The sequence below is a fragment of the Capra hircus genome, chromosome 18 (assembly GCF_001704415.2).
Source record: "Capra hircus breed San Clemente chromosome 18, ASM170441v1, whole genome shotgun sequence".
Lineage (NCBI taxonomy): Eukaryota > Metazoa > Chordata > Mammalia > Artiodactyla > Bovidae > Capra > Capra hircus.
The window spans coordinates 64,030,953-64,048,509 of NC_030825.1; the positions used below are offsets into that span (position 1 = coordinate 64,030,953).

The following is a 17,557-nucleotide window of genomic DNA, read 5'->3' on the forward strand; positions in this document are numbered from 1 at the left end:
GCTGGGGGTGGCTGTCTGTCTACTCCTGGGGGCGGGGCGGGCGGTTAGGTGTGAGAGAGGCTGGAGAAATCGGGGCAGGAGTGGTACCAGAGCACAGCAGGGGCAGAGTTGGGTCTCCACGTGGGAGGACACAGAGGTGCTGAGACCAAGGAGACCAAGGCCCAGAGACAGATACCCGGAGGCACAGACAGATGGAGTCAGCGGCACAGCCAGAGAGAGGCAGGCAGAGCCCCAAAGGCACAGGGGAAACAGATGCGCAGGAAGAAGTGCACAGAAAGAGGGGATAGAAAGACAGACATACACGGTGAGACAGAGATGGGCTTACCTCGGAAGAGAGAAATAAGGACCCACAGAGAGAGACACAAAGAGGCCACACACATACACGCACGCACAAGAGCTGGGACGCTAAAGACAGACACAGCTGAAGACACAAGGGGCTTCCCTGCTGGTCCAGTGGCTGACACGCTGTGCCCTCAATGAAGAGGGCCCAGTTCAATCCCTGGTCAGGGGACTAGATCAGGGGACTCAGGACAGTCATACACATAAAAGAAAAGGAAGAAGACAGGAGCTGAGTCATGGACAAGTACAGGGAGACCTGTGGGACACAGACACCCCCAGACGGACACAGACACCCCCACACAGGCTGGAGTGCAGAGACACCCCCAGACGGACACAGACACCCACAGACACAGGCTGGAGTGCAGAGACACCCCCAGACGGACACAGACACCCACAGACACAGGCTGGAGTGCAGAGACACCCCCAGACGGACACAGACACCCACAGACACAGGCTGGAGTGCAGAGACACCCACAGACGGACACAGACGGACACAGACACCCACAGACACAGGCTGGAGTGCAGAGACACCCACAGACGGACACAGACGGACACAGACACCCACAGACACAGGCTGGAGTGCAGAGACACCCACAGACACAGGCTGGAGTGCAGAGACACCCACAGACGGACACAGACGGACACAGACACCCACAGACACAGGCTGGAGTGCAGAGACACCCAGAGAAACGCAGGCAGAAGAACCGGCAGACAGAGTGAAGAATTCAGAGACACAGAGGTGCGGAGAGAGGCGGAAGAGAGCCCCAGAATCGACCCCCGAGAAACAGGGAGACAGAGGCACTGCAAAGCCCAGAGGAACCCCTAGAGTTCAAGGTCGCGGCTCGCCTGGGAAAGGGGAGGGGGATACCAAAAAAGATCAGTGTCAGATGGAGGTGGGGGGGTGAGGTCCCGCAGAGTCTGGCATCACCCTCCCCCACCCCCTCACACACCTGCTGCCCCGCTTTAGTGCCTGTTGTCACCAGTGTGGAATCCCGGTGGCAGACAAAGGGATGGGGGTGGGGAGGGGGGACAGAGGTGGGGAGAAGCTGAGACGGACCCACACAGACCAACATAGATGGAGAGTCACGGAGACAGAGAGACAGACAAGAAACTGTGTATGTGAGGTGACTGCCCAGAGAGAGACAGACAGAAAGGGCCCCTTTCATGGAGGAGTAAAATCTCCCTTGGACCCCTTTCGTCAATGAACCTCCTCCAAGGACCGACTGTAGGGCTGAGCCCAGTGGCTTCAGAGCACGGGGTGCCGGGGCCCGGGGAGGTGGGGAGTCCGAGGGTGACCTGACCCAGCCCGGAGTTCCTGGACAATGCTTTTGGGATGAGGGAGAGGCCTTGGAACGGCCAGGAGGTGCCTGGAACCCTAAAGTGGAGCCAAAGTGGGGGGTGGGGGTGGGGGCGGGCAGGGCCACCTCAGAGCTGGGCTGAGACTTTGAGGAAAGGAATCCTCTCCCCCTTCCCCCTCCCTGGGGCGGGGCTCAACCTCTGGCTATAAACTGGGGTTCTTCAGCCTGCACAGCAAGATTTCTCCCCACCACTCTCTCACACCTCTGCTGACCCAGACTCAGGTAACAGCCCCCCGAGATCTCCAGGGGTGTCCTCGGGGGAGGGGGCAGAGGGATGGGAGACATGAGAGGTGAGGAGGAGAGGTATGGAGGCAAATCTGGGAATGTGAGGGGGCCAGGCTCCCGGGACTGGGGATGGATGGGGGAATGTATGAGGATTTGGGGGTTATAGAATCTAGGGGTGCCCGTGTTTGGGTATCCCAGAATAGAACACCTTAGGGCCTTGGAACTGTGAGTCCGAGGGAATCTCAGAAATTGAGAGTCCCTGAGCTTGGACGGCAGACAGTCTGAGTGTCAGGACTGGGGGTCCGTGTCTGTGGATTTAGGACTTAAAGTCACAGAATCTGAGGCCTCATGGCTGGAGGTAATATAATCTGTAGTGTCATATTGGGGGTAGCAGCAATCAGGCCTCTGAATTTGGGTGTACAGATTTTTGGGGTCTCATAATCTTGAGGTTTCAGAATTTAGGTCAAGACCTAAGGGATCAAGATTTTAGAGTGTCTGGGCTCACAACCTGCAGGATCCACAGTTGGGGGGAGGGGTCTCAGAATCGAGATAAAAGGACTTGCTGGTTTTCAGGATTCGTCAGTTAGGATCTGTGTGTATTGGGGTTTGGGGAGGTCTCACCTGGGCACCTTGGGGATTTCAGAGATGGGGCTGTTAGTATTCAGGGGTCAGGATGAGGCCTGGGGACAGAAGCTGCTCTTGTGTGTCATTGTCCCCTCCGTGGCAGTGGATGAAGGTGAAAGGAGGTGACAGGTGGGCAGATAACCCGCCAAAGGGGAGGGGGCCCTGGGAGTGGGAGAGGACAGAGCGGGTGATTAATTCTCCCAGAACCCCCACCCCCGCCCCGCCCTAGGATACTTCTCAGGAGATGTCCTCTGTGTCACCCGATGTGACATCCCCCCAAAATAGACCCTGGGGGCGGGGCAGCTATTGTCTTCAGGCCACTGTCCCTTCCCAAATACCTTCTCCTAATCCAGACCCAGATCAGGTTCCCACGGACTTGTCATAAGACAAAAGGGGACAGCTGTGGAGAGGGGCGGGGCTGCAGCCCGGGCTCGGCCCCACCTTACCCTCAGTGCCCGGATCACCAGATCAGTAGTTTGAGGAGGTGGGGGGCCAACCCCTCCTCCCTCAGACCCGGGGGTCCAGGTCCCCGGTCCCTCCTCCTCAGACCCAGGGGTCCAGGTCCCCGGTCCCTCCCCCTTCAGACCCGGGGTCCAGGCCCCCGGCCCCTCCTCCCCAGAGCCAAGGTCCAGGCCCCCGGCCCCTCCTCCCCAGAGCCAGGGTCCAGGCCCCCAGCCCCTCCTCCCCAGAGCCAAGGTCCAGGCCCCCGGCCCCTTCCCCCTCAGGCCCGGGGGTCCAGCCCCCCAGCCCCCCGCCCTTCTGGACCGCACCCCATTCGGCCTGTTCTCTGCTGTCCGTAGGTCACACCAGGACCCCAGGATGTCCGACGCCGAAGAGCAGGAATATGAAGAGTGAGTGACGCCGGCGGGAGGGCTGGGGGCCTGGAGCGGCGGAGGCCCCTCCCGCCTCCAAGGCTCCTAATTCCCTCCCTTCCTCTTTCCTTCCCCCGGGTCCTCAGGGAGCAGCCTGAAGGTGAGTGGGGCGCGGGCTAGCCTTGGCGGGGGTGGGGTTGGGGGTGCCTTGCAGCATCTTAGCCCACTCCGCCCGACGCCCGCGCTCCTGGTTCGCGCAGCCTGTGCGTGGGAAGCGCTCTCGGGTCCATTTGCCGCGGAGGCCCCGAGGGGCCCCCCTGTCGGTCTCGGATCGGACTCGACCCGATCCCGGTTCTCCCTGTGCCCCCATCTGGCGGCCCCCACCCGTCCCCGGGACCCCTAACGCCGCGCCCTCTGTGCCCTACCCCTTGCAGAAGAGGAGGCCGCCGAGGAGGAGGAGGAAGGTGAGGCGCCGCACTCCGCAGGTCGGAGCCGGACGCAGGGCCGGGGCCGGGGCCGGGGCGGGGGCGGGGATGCTCGGCCGGGGCGCGGGCGGCCGGGCGGGCTCAGCCTCAGCTCCTCTAACAGCCTCTCCCCTCTCTCCCCTCCCCGGCCCCCGCGCCCGCGCGCGGTCGCTCCTCTCCCCGGGCCCTCAACCCCTCGCTTCTCCTGCGCCCCCTCCCAGCCCCCGAGGAGCCGGAGCCGGCGGCAGAGCGAGGTAACCGCGGCTGCTTCGCTTCCGGAGAGCGATCCCGGGGCCTCGGGGCCCCTAACTCTGCGAGGACCCGCTCCGCGCCCCGCAACCCGCGCCCGGCCCGGCCCTTTAAGCCCGGAGCGCGCTCGCGCCCTCTGCTGGCCGCGAAGGGAACCAGCCTCGCGGAGGCTTTAACCCGTTCCCTTCCGTCTTAAAGGGACCGACACCCAAGCCTTCTTCCCCAGACTGGAGGGACACGCACAGAAGGGTTGGGTGTTTGCGGAGAGGCACCCCTCCCTCCCTCTCGTCTTCGCCTGTCCCTTACTTTTCTCCTTCATATACATTCAAAGCTTGGGGCCTGGGTTGCTGTAGGGGCTAGCGGTGGTGGTGGGGTCTGGATTCCTGCGGGGAGGGGGCCGAGGACACAACTCCCGGGTCACCGAGCGAAGAGAGGGCGTGGGGCCTCCCTGCACTGCTAGGTCCTGATGGAGGAGGGTAGGAGCTCTGGGTGTGTAGGACGAGGGGCGGGGGCGGCGGTTGTCTTTTCTTTTTTTTTTTTTGGTCTCCTTATGGTCTGGAGGTTTGGACACCTGGGTTCCCAGCGATGGGGGAGGGGGATTCCCCCACACGAGTTCTGAATGTATATATGATGCGTGTGACCCTCTCCCTCCTAAAGGCCACCCCGTGTCCCTTATCCTTTGTTACCCCCCCAACCCCTCCCCCGGAGCTGCAGGAGAAGGGAACTGGGCTTGTGGGAACCAGGGCTTGAGAAGGGGCGGGTCCCTCCTGTGGATATGTCATGCCCACCGACTCACGAACTCTTGCTAATTATCTCTTTGTATCCCCCTCACCAGAAGAGGAGCGCCCCAAACCAAGGTGAGATCTTAGGAAGGGTGCGGGTTCCCATCACACCCCCTTAAATATATTCCCCACCTCCAGAGACAGGGTGCAAGAGAGGCAGAGAAGGAGAGTGGGGAAACGGAAGCATAGGAAAGGACAGTGATTTCTGCAAACATTTCTGTGGAACTTTCCACTTTGGTGTTTGGCCAGAGGCAGACTCTGCCTGCCCCGTTGGTGAAATAGACCCAGATCCAGCGACTGTAGCACAGTTGTTTGATTGTTCTTTGCGACCCTGTGGACTGTAGCCCACCAGGCTACTCTGTCCATGGGATTCTCCAGGCAAGAACACTGGAGTGGGTTGCCATGCCCTCCTCCAGGGGATCTTCCAGATCCAGGGATCGAACTTGCATCTCCTATATCTCCTGCATTGGCAGGTGGATCCTTTATCCCTGAGCCACCCGGGGAAGCCCATGGTAGCACAGAGGAGGGGACTGTCTGTGCTCTAGGCAATCAAGGAAGGCTTCCTAGGAGAGGTGATGCCTGAGAGACAAGGAGTTTGCTAGCTGAAGGAGGTATAAGGGAAGTGAGGAAGCGAGTGGTGTGTGCAAGGTCCTGTGTTTCAGGGGAGAGATACAGACACAGGAGGATCCAAACTAGGAGACCAGTGGGGCCATGAGAGCTCGCGGAGGGGAGAGAGGCACCCTGGTGGGTGTCGTTCTGGGACCAAAGCTTGGCAATCCAGGACTTCCCTGGCAGTCCTGTGGTTTTAAGACTATGCTCCCAGCGCAGGGCGTATGGGTTTGATCTGCTTGGGGAATTAAGATCCCCTGTACTGTGTAGTGCAGCTAAAAACTGAAAAAAACAAAAAAAAACAAAAAAAAACAAAAAAAAAACCCCAAAACAAACCCAAAGCATAGAGATGCAAGGAGGCAGCAATCTGAGCATAAGAAGCAGAAATGCTTGGGGCCTCTGCGGACAGTGCGTGAATTTCACTGTGGCTATAGAGGGATGGGGCCATGGAGGCCAGGGCACCGGGGAGCCAACGGAGGGTTTTGAGCAGAGGAGGCAGAGGGTCAGATCTGAGTGAGAGCCAGGCGCACAGGAACGCGCAGGTGTGCTCAAGCATCAGGAAGCCTTGTTTGAGCAGGGAAGTTCCCAGGCGTGGGTGCGGGGTGGTGTCTCAAGGGAAGGGTATTGCAGGCAGGGCAGACGGCATGTGCAAATGTCCGGGGGCATTGGGCTGCATGGCATGGCCAGGGAACTGTGGCATGAGGTGAGGCCTAAGCTGGGGCAGAGGGCTTAGGGTAGAAAGGGACCACCCCTGAGAGAGCCCCAGGGCTTGGTGTTGTTTCGCCATGTGGGCTCTTAACTCTGAGAGCAGAGATGGAGCCCCCAGCTCCTGCAGGGGGAGGAGAGGGGCTTAAGCACTGGACGTCCAGGGAAGCTCCGAGAACCCCAGGGTTGGTGAGCTCAGTTAGGGCAGGGTTTGTGCAAAGACGGGAAATGTTCAGGAGGCATCTGTTCACTGGTGTCTGGGGTTTGAGAAAGAGTCTGTACTGGAGACAGAGGCCAATCCTCAGTAAATGACGGCAATTAAAGTCACGGGAATGAATGACTGACCTATGAATGAATCGAAGAGCAAAACTCTCACCAGGGGACAAGGAGACAGAGATGGGACAGGCAGAGAAAAGAAGCAAGTCAGGAGGAGGTACTGTCTTAGAAACCAAAGAAGAGGGCATTTCCCTGGTGGTCTGAGGGTTAAGATTCTGCCCTCCCAGTGCAGGGGGCATGGGTTCAAATCTTGGTCAGGGAACTGACCCACATGCTGCACCATGCAGCTTAAAAATAAATAAATTGATAAAGAAAATTCTAAGAACCGGGAGGACCTCAGGGCTGGAAATCAAGGGCAGCCCTCATAGCAGCACCACCCAATACGAATACAACGCAAGCCACGTATGTAACTAACTGAATTATTATTTTTTGGCTAGCTGCATTTGAAAAAGTAAATGGGTAAAACGAATCCCAATAGCATATTTTACTCAACGCGTTGTATCCGAAATCGCGTCGTTGGGACACTAAGCCATATAAACGTCCTTAGTGAAACATTTTACATTCTTTGGTTCCACCGAGTCTGTGGAACCAGGGCGTGCATCTCACTGCAGCCTGTCCGATTGGGACGGGGAGCACGGTAGGCGCTCAGGACCCACGTGAGGCTGATGCTGCCCCGCGGGAAGGTCAGGGCACTCAGCGTTTCTCTTCTGTCCACGCAGCCGGCCCGTGGTACCTCCTCTGATCCCGCCAAAGATCCCAGAAGGGGAGCGTGTGGACTTCGATGTAAGTAACAGACGCCCCATCCTGGGCGGGGCTGCTAGCCTGTAGGGCGCGAATTAGGAAGCGGCGCCCCTCCCTTCTTCTTCTTCTTTTTTTTTTTTTTGGATCTTTTTCCTTTTTTTTGCTTGCTTTTCTACTCTCCTGAATTGCGTCCTCACGGCCCCCTAGGGTCAGAGCAGGGTGTTCGCTGCCATCTGCTGGACATCGAGCGCACGGCAGCCGCCTGTCTCCGCCCCCCCCCCCCCCCCCGCCCCCGTCAATCCCGCCAACTCTTGCGGTCCAGGGGTCCCCCTCCTGACGCTTCTCAGAGGTGCTGCGGGGCTGGCGCCTTCTCGGGGTATCACCTGGGGATGACCAGGCTCCCACCCCTCGTCCCCCAGGACATCCACCGGAAGCGCATGGAAAAGGACCTGCTGGAGCTGCAGACGCTCATCGACGTCCACTTTGAGCAGCGGAAGAAAGAGGAAGAGGAGCTGGTGGCGCTGAAAGAGCGCATCGTGAGTGGAGGGCGGTGGGCTTCCCCCAGTTCGCCGCTTGCCTCCCAGCCTCTGGGTCCTGGGAGATACGGAGCACGGTCACCGTCCAGGGCAGACCCAAGGCTGAAACTTTCCCGATCGCACCCAAGTTGATGCTCGTCTCCACTCCTGACCTGACCTGGGAAGGGATAAGGGAGTGCGTGGTGGTCCCTGCACCCGCTCAGCCCTCTGCCTCCTCCAGGAGCGGCGCCGGGCGGAGAGAGCCGAGCAACAGCGCTTCAGAACCGAGAAGGAGCGAGAGCGTCAGGCCAAGCTGGCGGTGGGTGCCTCCTCTCCTCCTGGGAGCGGTTTTCCATTCTTGATTTTCTCTGTGACCCCAAGAAAGTCCGCATGCGTTGAAAGGGAGAGAAACCCCAACCCCAACTGAATTTAACGGAAAGAGAATTTTATTGGCTCATATAACTAAATTGCCTAAGGCAGGGGCTGCTTCAGGCATGGCTGAATCAAGGGACTTAAATACTATCACAAAGACCCAGGTTTTCTCTTTCCATCCTTTGGCCTATATTTGTGTGCACAATGTGTCCAGGAGGGTGCCTGGTATGTTCCTGGTCTGAGCCTTGAAAATCCTGACTCCCATCAGTCTTAGGCAGGAGTGGCCAAGGCCCAGTAGCAAGTTTGGCTTAAACTCCTTTCTCTCTGGCACAAATCCTAGGATGTTTTCAGGTTGTTTACCTGCCATTGTGGAATGAATCACTGGCGGGTTGGGAGAGGGTGAGTAGAATGCTCCCATTGCTTTAGGCCTTGGAAACATGACCTGACTTGAAATCAGGAAGGACTCACTCAATTCTTTTTTTTTTTTTGGCTGCACCTCGAGGCATGTGGGATCTTAGTTCCAGGGTTCGAACCTGTGCCTCCTGCAGAGGAAGCGCAGATTCTTAGCCACTGGACCACCAGGGAAGTCCCTCAAACCACTTTTAAAGAACAGGAATTGGGTGCTGTGGTAGACAAAGCACTAGTCTCCCGGAGGAAGGGGACCCAAGCCAAGGGATGCAGGCAGCCCCGAGAAGCTGGAAAAGGCAAGGGAGTGACTCTCCCCTCACTGCCCGAGAAGGAGGCTGTGTGCCCCGTGGCTTATCCCCCGAGACCCACTGCAGACTGACCTGCAGAAATACAAGGTGATAAACTGACATTGCTTTAAGCCACTGTGTTTGCAGATTACAGCAGTGAGAGGAAGCTCATTCAGGTGGGGAATTATGGGCAAGCCCCACACCTTGCCTGTCCCTCCAGTGGGGAAGGGCTTTGGTCGGGGCGAGCCTCTAATTCTGGAACGTACAACGCAGACTTTCCGGATGTGGTCACGCCTCAGTGAAGGCATTCTGGAGCCCCTTCCTCAGGCTCAAGGTCAAGAGCCTCTTGACTCTGCCCCCTCCCCGACTCCCATGACCAGTTACCCTCTTTGCCTCTCTGAGGACAGTTGTCCTCCTCTCGTGAGACTAAAGGAGAGTGAGTCTCAGAGAGGGCAGGTACCTACACGTAGGCCACACAGCAAGACCACCGCTGGCCATTGCAGGCTGGAGCATGCAGAGAAGAGCAAGCACATCCCCACCCCACCCCCACGGCCGACCCCGCCAGGTTAAGTTTTCCTGGGGGCGGGGGCAGCATATTAAGGCTCGGAGAAGATGAAGGACTGGCCGGCGGTCACACACCCAGGCCTGGAAGGGGCAGGAGGAAGTGTTTGCATCCTTGTCTGTTCTCATACTGACCTTGTCTCTCGTGAGCTTCCCTGGTGTGATGGCAAAGAATCTACCTACAATGCAGGAGGCCGTGGTTTGATCCTTGGGTTGGGAACATCCCCTGAAGAAGAGAATGGCAACCCATCCAGTGTTCTTGCCTGGAGAACAGAGGAGCCTGGAGGGCTACAGTTCACGGAGCTGCAGAGAGTCGACTAACACTCACTTTCTTGTGCTTGAGTCTGATCGACCCCTGATTCACTCAGTGCAGAATCGGCCTCCCTGACGCCCCTCAGGCGCCCTCCCCTCTCAGTCCAGCAGGGTGGGGGAGGCCCAGGGATGAACCCCATTCTTTCCACAGGAGGAGAAGATGCGGAAGGAAGAGGAAGAGGCCAAGAAGCGGGCCGAGGACGACGCCAAGAAGAAGAAGGTTCTGTCCAACATGGGTGCCCATTTTGGGGGTTACCTGGTCAAGGTGAGTTCAGCCTGCTGGGGCCTGAGGTCTGGGGTCCCGGGGGAGGCAGCTGGGGTCTGAGGAGGAGAGGCTGGGGGCCTGGACCCCCGGGTCTGAGGGAGGAGGGGCTGGGGAGCCACCCCCCACCTCATGGTGCCCCCTTCCCACCCTCAGGCAGAACAGAAGCGAGGGAAGCGCCAGACGGGGCGGGAGATGAAAGTGCGTATCCTGTCTGAGCGTAAAAAGCCTCTGAACATCGACCACATGGGAGAAGAGCAGCTCCGGTAGGCGGGAGGGGCCCGGGTGGCAGACAGGCAGATGGGCGGCCCCTGGCCCAAGCGTCTCCCCCTCTCTGGGCCGTTCCCCTGTGGAGTGTCACTGATGTAGGACCTATGTTTTTGGTGCCAAGACCTGTAGAATCTGGGAGATGATAGGAAACCAGACCACAGGGCTGACCAAAACTGAGACGATAATGTTGTTTTGATGGCGTCCCTTGGGAATTCCAAGTGGGCTCCATCTTCTGCCTGAATTAAAGCCAGACACGCTGGCAACAACTTCCCAGGCAAACCTTTTCTGGTGGGAGCTCCGTCTCTCCCTTCACAGCTCACTCGGGGCACAGCCTGCCTCTCAGGATAAGCCCTCAGAGGGAAGGCCAGGGAGGGTTTTCCCTGGGGGGCCTCCTCTGTGTCTGAAGCGCCCAGGCACGCCCCTTAAAGTCAGAAACACCTGCCACCCCAGAGGCGGCGAAGCGAGGGGACTTGGAACTCAATACCGGAGACTGCTTGCCCGGGGTCAGCGCCGGCTCCGCCACTTAAGCGATGTGATCTGAGGCAGTTGCTGACCTCCGCTGAGCCTTGCTTTCCTCGCTGGCAAAAGGAGGCTGTGATAACAGTCTACATCACAGAGCAGAGAAGTGTCAGCGAGCAGTAGCCCTGTGTGGAGGGCTTGCAGCTCCGCGAGGTAGATACCTTTATACTATTATCCCCTCAGGCTGGAGATAACAAACCAGAACATTAAAGCAACCAACAAACAAAAAAGGGCACAGAGGGGTTAAAGAACCTTTCCAGGGTTGCACAGCTTGCAGGCACAAGAGTGGGGATTGGAACCCAGGAAGTCTGGGGTGGTAGTCTGTGTTCTTCATCCCGTATTTACGAAGAGGCATGGTGGCTCAGACAGTAAAGCGTCTGTCTACAGTGCAGGAGACCTGGGTTTGATCCCTGGGTTGGGAAGATCCCCTGGAGAAGGAAATGGCAATCCACTCCAGTACTATTGCCTGGAAAATCCCATGGACAGAGGAGCCTGGTAGGCTACAGTCCATGGGGTCGCGAAGAGTCGGATATGACTGAGCGACCTCACTTTCGCTATGATGGTAAATGCTTCCCAAGTGGGTCTCCAGAGGCTAAAAGTCCACATCTCAGCGTCTGCTCATTTCCATGGTGTAAATGCTCCCAGGACGCTGATTTCAAACCCCTGCACTCAGAGTTGGAGATGGATATTCAGAGTTGACTCCAGCCCCCTCCCTCCCAGGAAACATCGCGGGGCCTGGACTAAATAGTGTGTCGAGAATGTTCCTTTTTTTTTCCCGCTCTCCACCTTACACCACACGTCTGCTCGTTGTTTGGGTCCGCTGATATTTTTGGAGGATGTCAAGTTACTTAAGTTTTATTTATTCAATAGAGAGAGTATGATGGTCTAGAAAAATTTAAAATAAAATACACCACAGAAGAGAGAGCATTTGAAAACCATTAGCTGGCAAAAGAAAACCATTAACTGGAAAAAGAAGACACAGAATACTAGTAAGAATAAAAAGAGTCGTAACAACTAGCTTATCAAGTGTTTACTATGTGCCAGGCACTTTATACCTGCTCTCTCATCCTCTAATGGCTCAAGGCAGTAGATTTTTTTTGTCAGTTCAGAATAAGCTTAGCCTTTGATAACTGAGATCTGACTATAGCAGCCTAAAACATAGAGGTTTGTTTCCTTACGTAGAAGAAATCTGTAGTCCACAGCGGGTGTGGCAATTCTACAAAACAATTAAAGACTCAGCCCCCTATTTTTCTGCTCCACTACTTTTACTCCAACATCCATCTTCCAAATCACCTCGTGGTCCAACGTGGCTGCTGGCGCTCCAGCCAGCACATCCAAGCAGCAGAAAGAAATTGCAAGGCAAGACCCACAAAGGCTCACCTGGAAGCTCCACTCAATGACCTACTTTCATCCCACTGGCTGTCCTACCTGCAAGGGAGATTGGGGAGAGTAGTAACAGAGCCTACTGCAAAAAGTTCCAAGGAAGAAAGGGAGAAGGGACACAGAGGGGACAACCCAGAACTTCTTCACCATTTTCTTTCTGCATTTTCCTGGAGAGGGAAACAGGATCCTCAGGGGAGTCACTTGGCCATAGTCACAAGCCAGAGAATTCCAGATCTGGTGTTTGAACCTATGCTTTCTGACTCCAGGACCGGGGCCCTTAGCCATGCTATCATTGTCCCTTAGAGAGACAGGGACATGGAGCAGCAGGCAGAGATTTAAAGACCCCCCTGCTGCGACCTGCTTTGCATATTAACAAAAGAGCCCCAAATTATTAACACAATGGCACCAGTAAAGCCAAACTCAAAGGGTTCCGTCAGCCCCTCTGGCCCTGGGGCCCGGCCTGGCTCTCTTCCCCAACAGCCCTTCTGCCCGGCCAGGGAGAAGGCCCAGGAACTGTCGGACTGGATCCACCAGCTGGAGTCAGAGAAGTTTGACCTGATGGCGAAGCTGAAGCAGCAGAAATATGAGGTGAGACCCGTGTTTGCTGGAGGCCAGGCAGGGCTGGGGCTGGGGCTGGGGGCTCGGCTGGGGTTGGGTCGGGGCAGGGGGCGCCTCTCCCTCCAGCTCTGCCAACACGTTCCTCTGGTCTCCGCAGATCAACGTCCTGTACAACCGCATCAGCCACGCCCAGAAGTTGTAAGTGTGAACGAGCCTGTGCCCCCCACCCCTCCCTCTGACTCTCTCTCTCCTGCTGCCCTTGACTCTGAGTTTCAGCCACGACCACCCTCTCCTGGGGGCTCTGTCTTCATCCCTCTTTCTGTGGAACGTTCTCATAACCTGTCCTTTTCTCTCCATCTCCGGTTCTCTTCTGGGGTCTTAATCCCCCTTTCTATGTCCCTCTTAATCACTGGTCCTCCGGGCGGGATGGGGGGGCGGTGATCTCCCCCTACACACACCTAGGGGACATCAGGGGATGTCTGGAACACACTTGGGGAGGGTGTCCTACTGGCCCCTGCTGGGTGGAGCTCAGGGCTGCTGTTCGGAGTCCCGCGACGCTCAGGATGGTCCCCACATGTCACTGGTCTGACGTCGAGAAGCGTGGCTTTTGCTGTTTGTTGCTCTGTCTCCCTGCCCCGCTTCCCTCCCTCTCTCCATCTTTCTGCCTCAGTTTCCACCTTTCTCTTCCCCCCCAGCCTCCCTGGCCCTCTCTCTGTCACTGTCCCCTTCCTCCCCCCAGCTCTGTATCCATAACCATTTATCAGTGCCCACGTGAACATCCTGAGCTGGCTCAGTGATATCACCTCGCGCCTGTCCATGGGCCAGTGACGGCTAATCGTGCCACCCCAGGCAGCGAACCCCCACAAGAGCAGGCAGTGGCGGGCCTCTTCCCCTGGCAGGGAGGGCGGGGCCCATCTCAGAGGTGGGTGGGGAGGCACTCCTTCCTGACACCCCTCCTTCTCCTGCAGCCGGAAGGGGGCCGGGAAGGGCCGCGTCGGAGGCCGCTGGAAGTGAGGAGCTGGGCACCGCGCCCCCCCGACCCCCTCGAGGCACCTGGGAGCCCTTGGCCTGTGTGTCCATCCGGGCTGTGCGTCCATCTGGGGCTTGAAATAAATGCTCCCCCTGCAGCACGTGCTGAGTCCTGTGTTATTATGAACGCCCAGCTGGCCGTGGCGAGGCCACCAGCTCACAGCGGCTGGAGAGTCCTCTCACCAATCCTAAGGACCATGTGTAAGGCTGACCCCTCACCCACAGCTGGTGGTCATGCAAAATGGTGCAACTGCTCTGGAAAGGAGCCTGGCAGGTCTTCGAAAAGTTAACCACGTGTTACCATTTGTCATTGTTTAGTTGCTCAGTTGTGTGTGAGTCTTTGCGACCCCGTGGACTGTAGCCCGCCAGGCTCCTCTGTCCATGGGATTCTCCAGGCGAGAACACTGGAGTGGGCTGCCATTTCCTTCTCCAGGGGCTCTTCCTGACCCAGGGATCAAACCCACATCTCCTGCATTGGTAGGTGCAATTCCGCCCCAAGAGAACGGAAAATCTATATTCGCACGAACACATGTACAGGAATCTCAGCAGCAGCATCGCTCAGGATACCCAGGAGGCAAAAACAACCCAAACGGCCATCCACCGGTGAACGGATGCTAGGGAACTCTGTTCAGCTGTAAAAAGGAATAAGGCTCTCACGCAGGCTTCAGTGCAGATGAGTCTGCAAATCAGAATGAAGGAAGCCGGACGCAAATGGCCACACGTTGCGCGATTCCGTTGATGTGAAATTTCTAGAAGGCAAATCCACAGAGGCAGGGAGCAGAGTGGTCTCCAGAGACGCAGGAGAAGGAAGGAGTCAGGGAGGGTAATGGTTAGAAGGCATGGTGCTTCTTCCGGGGGTGATGAGAGTGTTCTGGCATTACAACCTTGTAAACAGACTAAAAATGAAACAAACCCTCTGATCACATTACTATTAATACAAACATAAAATATAACCAACAAGGACCTGCTGTCGAGCACAGGGGCCTCTGCTCTGTGTATTGTCGTAGGGCGGTCCAGTAGTTAGGGCTCCCGGCTGGCACTGCCAGGGTCTTGGAGTCAATCCCTGGTTGGGGAACTATGATCCCGAAAGCCACATGATGCAGCCAAACAAACCAACCCCAAACTAATAACCTACAAGGGAAAAGAATCTGCTCGGCTTCCACCCGTGAGGTCGCGGACTGGTCCCGAGATGATTTCTGGAGCTCTGCGCCATCCCATCCGCTTCCCAGGAGGAAGGCAGGAGAAGATGAGAAGGAAGACACGGGCACCTCTTGGCCGAATCAAACCACTTTCCAAAGCCTTCCTGGACAGCCCCCACCCCGCCCTAAGCGCGCTCACTTACATCTTATCTCGACCCCTCATCGCAAAGATGACTAGCTCTCCTCTGGCTCTGGAGCCAGCTGGGTGCTTTGCTGCTCCAAACAAAAGCAGGCTTCTTGTGTTTGAGGAAGGACGCAGTAGTGATGGGCAGGCAGTTGGCGGTCTCCGACCCAGGCTCCGGCCACCCACATATAGGGTCCCCGTGCCTGGAACACACTCCCAGGCTCCCCTCGGATGAAAGCCCAGAGTCTTAGGGAGGCAGATCAGCTTTGTCTGTTGGGCTTGGGTGTGTCTCTGGGTGGTTTGACATTATATAAATACGACAACAAGCTCTCCCTCTCTAACCTTGGTGGTGGAGACGGAGCAGGGTCACTGTAATACTGGTAATTTAGAAACAAACCTCCCATGTGGGAAAGAGGAGAGAGAGAAGCACACTGAAGTCACTGGGGAGGAGCGGAGATCTTAGGTACAGGTCTGGAAAATCTGGAAACCTGGTTCTAGATTTTGGATAAAATCCATTGTTTTATAAGCACCGTGGTCCCTGACACTGCAAGGGGGAGGGCTTCTTTCCGGGCCTGTGTCCTCGGACAACCTTTGGGAAGATGCCATTCTTGAGATGATTGTCAATTTCAAAGCCCGTTGGCACGAGTTTAAGGACACGGCGGATACGTTCGTGTGTTGAAAGTCACAGCAGGTCAGCCGCGGGGTGCCTTTCTCAATATAATTCTCTCTCTTTTTAACAATTAATTAATCGGTATTTATTTTGGCTGTTCTGGCTCTTCACTGAGGCGTGGGTTTCTCTAGCTGCGGTTCGTGTTCTCAGTACTTGCTGTATGTGGGATCTTAGTTCCCCGACCAAGGGTCGAACCCATGTCCCTTTCACTGGGAGCATGGAGTCTTATCCACTGGACCACCAGGGAAATCCTAACAGTATAATTCTCTGTTAAATGTAAAAGGTTCCTTTGTGCAAAAAACTCTTTCAAGGTGGGTTAAAATAGAAATGAGAACTGACTTCTACTATGCTTACCCCTGTTTTCTCACAGAATAGAGGAGTCGACTTGATACTTTGTGAATGTCCTGTTGCATCCCTTTATCCAAACCATCTTTATGAGGTCAGTTTTTCTGCCTCTTGCAGGGAAAAAGGGAACATGTTATCTTTCCAAGGCTATTTTCACCAGCTGTGAGGTTAAGCATCAACATTCCAGTGCTAGCATTGAGAGAAAACAGCAGGCTTGAGAAGTGAAAAAAAAAAAAACCCTCACCGTGGAAAAGAGAAGGGCAGAAGAGAATTGTAATGAGTAAAATATAAAAATGCCTGTACAGAGCCAACGTCTGCCTATGAGACAGGCCAGGTACACCGTTGCAACAGCTCCTGGAGGCAGAGATGAAGAGATTAAGCCTAGGTCCTCGATCAGACCCCACAGTTAGGAAGTGTCAAGAGACAAGATCAAATCCAGGAATGCCTGTACCAGAGCTGGGATTCTTATCCATTGCAGTAGAATAGAATTTGGTAAACAGAGGTTCAAGCCTAAACGCAGCAGTCAACCTAAAGATTGCTAACGAAACTTACAGTGGGAGCATGTCCCATAGTAGGTTGTGTGGGTTGAGCAGATACTCTAAACTGTGTCTCCTGTAAATAAAAATCATAAAACTATAGACATATTTACATCACAGCTTACAGACACAATGAACACAAGCTTCCAAAAACAGTATACACCGGGCTACAGACACGACCACAAAGACACACATCACAGTTATGCACAGGTCGGGAAGACCCTCTGGAGAAGGCAATGGCAACCCACTCCAGTACTCTTGCCTGGAGAATCCCACGGACAGAGGAGCCTGGTGGGCTACAGTCCACGGGGTCGCAAAGAGTCGGACACGACTGAGCGACTTCACTTTTTACTTTAGAGATACACAGATAACCGAAGACACCCTAACAACATACACACCATTCAAACTGCCTGGAGAAGAAGGTGGGTGTATACGTTGAATGGGAAGTGTCGGATTGAAAGGGCTACATATCCCCAAAGCCACCCGAACTGCTATCCCTTTTGTATCCATCCCAGTGGTCTCCAGACTTCACGGGATCTGTCCTTTATCTCTTAGCACAGGCCCAAGAACTTTAGAGTGGGTAGAGCTGATCTGACATCCCTTGGAAAACAGAACTCTTGCCTCTGTACTTCAGAGCCATTCTTTGTGATTTTCGGAGAAGGCAATGGCACCCCACTCCAGTACTCTTGCTGGAAAATTGAATGGACCGAGGAGCCTGGTAGGCTGCAGTCCATGGGGTCGCTAGGAGTCGCACACGACTGAGCGACTTCACTTTCACTTTTCACTTTCATGCATTGGAGAAGGAAATGACAACCCATTCCAGTGTTCTTGCCTGGAGAATCCCAGGGACGGGGGAGCCTGGTGGGCTGCCACCTACGGGGTCGCACAGAGTCTGACACTGAAGCCGCAGCAGCTTTGTGATTTTTATAGGTCTTTTCTCTAGTCTCGGAGTGTTTGCTTCCTTCCCAATGAAGATTAAGGTGCAGAGTACTTAAGACGAGGCTCACATCGTGCTTTATGATG

At 55.8% G+C, this 17,557-nt stretch overlaps 1 protein-coding gene across 3 annotated transcripts; it reads left to right on the plus strand.

The window, feature by feature from the left end:
- On the plus strand, positions 1,856-13,761 carry TNNT1 (troponin T1, slow skeletal type). Of its 3 annotated transcripts, XM_018063109.1 has the most exons (14): positions 1,856-1,919; positions 3,347-3,397; positions 3,505-3,518; positions 3,793-3,822; positions 4,044-4,076; positions 4,907-4,928; positions 7,163-7,226; positions 7,604-7,720; positions 7,941-8,018; positions 9,791-9,904; positions 10,058-10,167; positions 12,571-12,661; positions 12,789-12,829; positions 13,600-13,761. In XM_018063109.1, exons 2-14 carry the CDS (start codon positions 3,366-3,368, stop codon positions 13,643-13,645), a joined length of 792 nt encoding a protein of 263 aa, XP_017918598.1. In that variant the 5' UTR covers positions 1,856-1,919; positions 3,347-3,365; the 3' UTR covers positions 13,646-13,761. The 3 variants fall into 3 exon arrangements, with proteins under 3 accessions (XP_017918598.1, XP_017918600.1, XP_017918599.1); XM_018063111.1 differs by lacking the exon at positions 4,044-4,076; XM_018063110.1 differs by lacking the exon at positions 3,793-3,822.

Bases quoted from the DNA above. Each gene is read 5' to 3' on its own strand.
- TNNT1 (XM_018063109.1), top strand. From the start codon at position 3,366: ATGTCCGACGCCGAAGAGCAGGAATATGAAGA. The intron at 7,721-7,940 runs GTGAGTGGAGGG...TGCCTCCTCCAG, and splicing joins TGGCGCTGAAAGAGCGCATC to GAGCGGCGCCGGGCGGAGAG. The intron at 9,905-10,057 runs GTGAGTTCAGCC...TCCCACCCTCAG, and splicing joins TTGGGGGTTACCTGGTCAAG to GCAGAACAGAAGCGAGGGAA.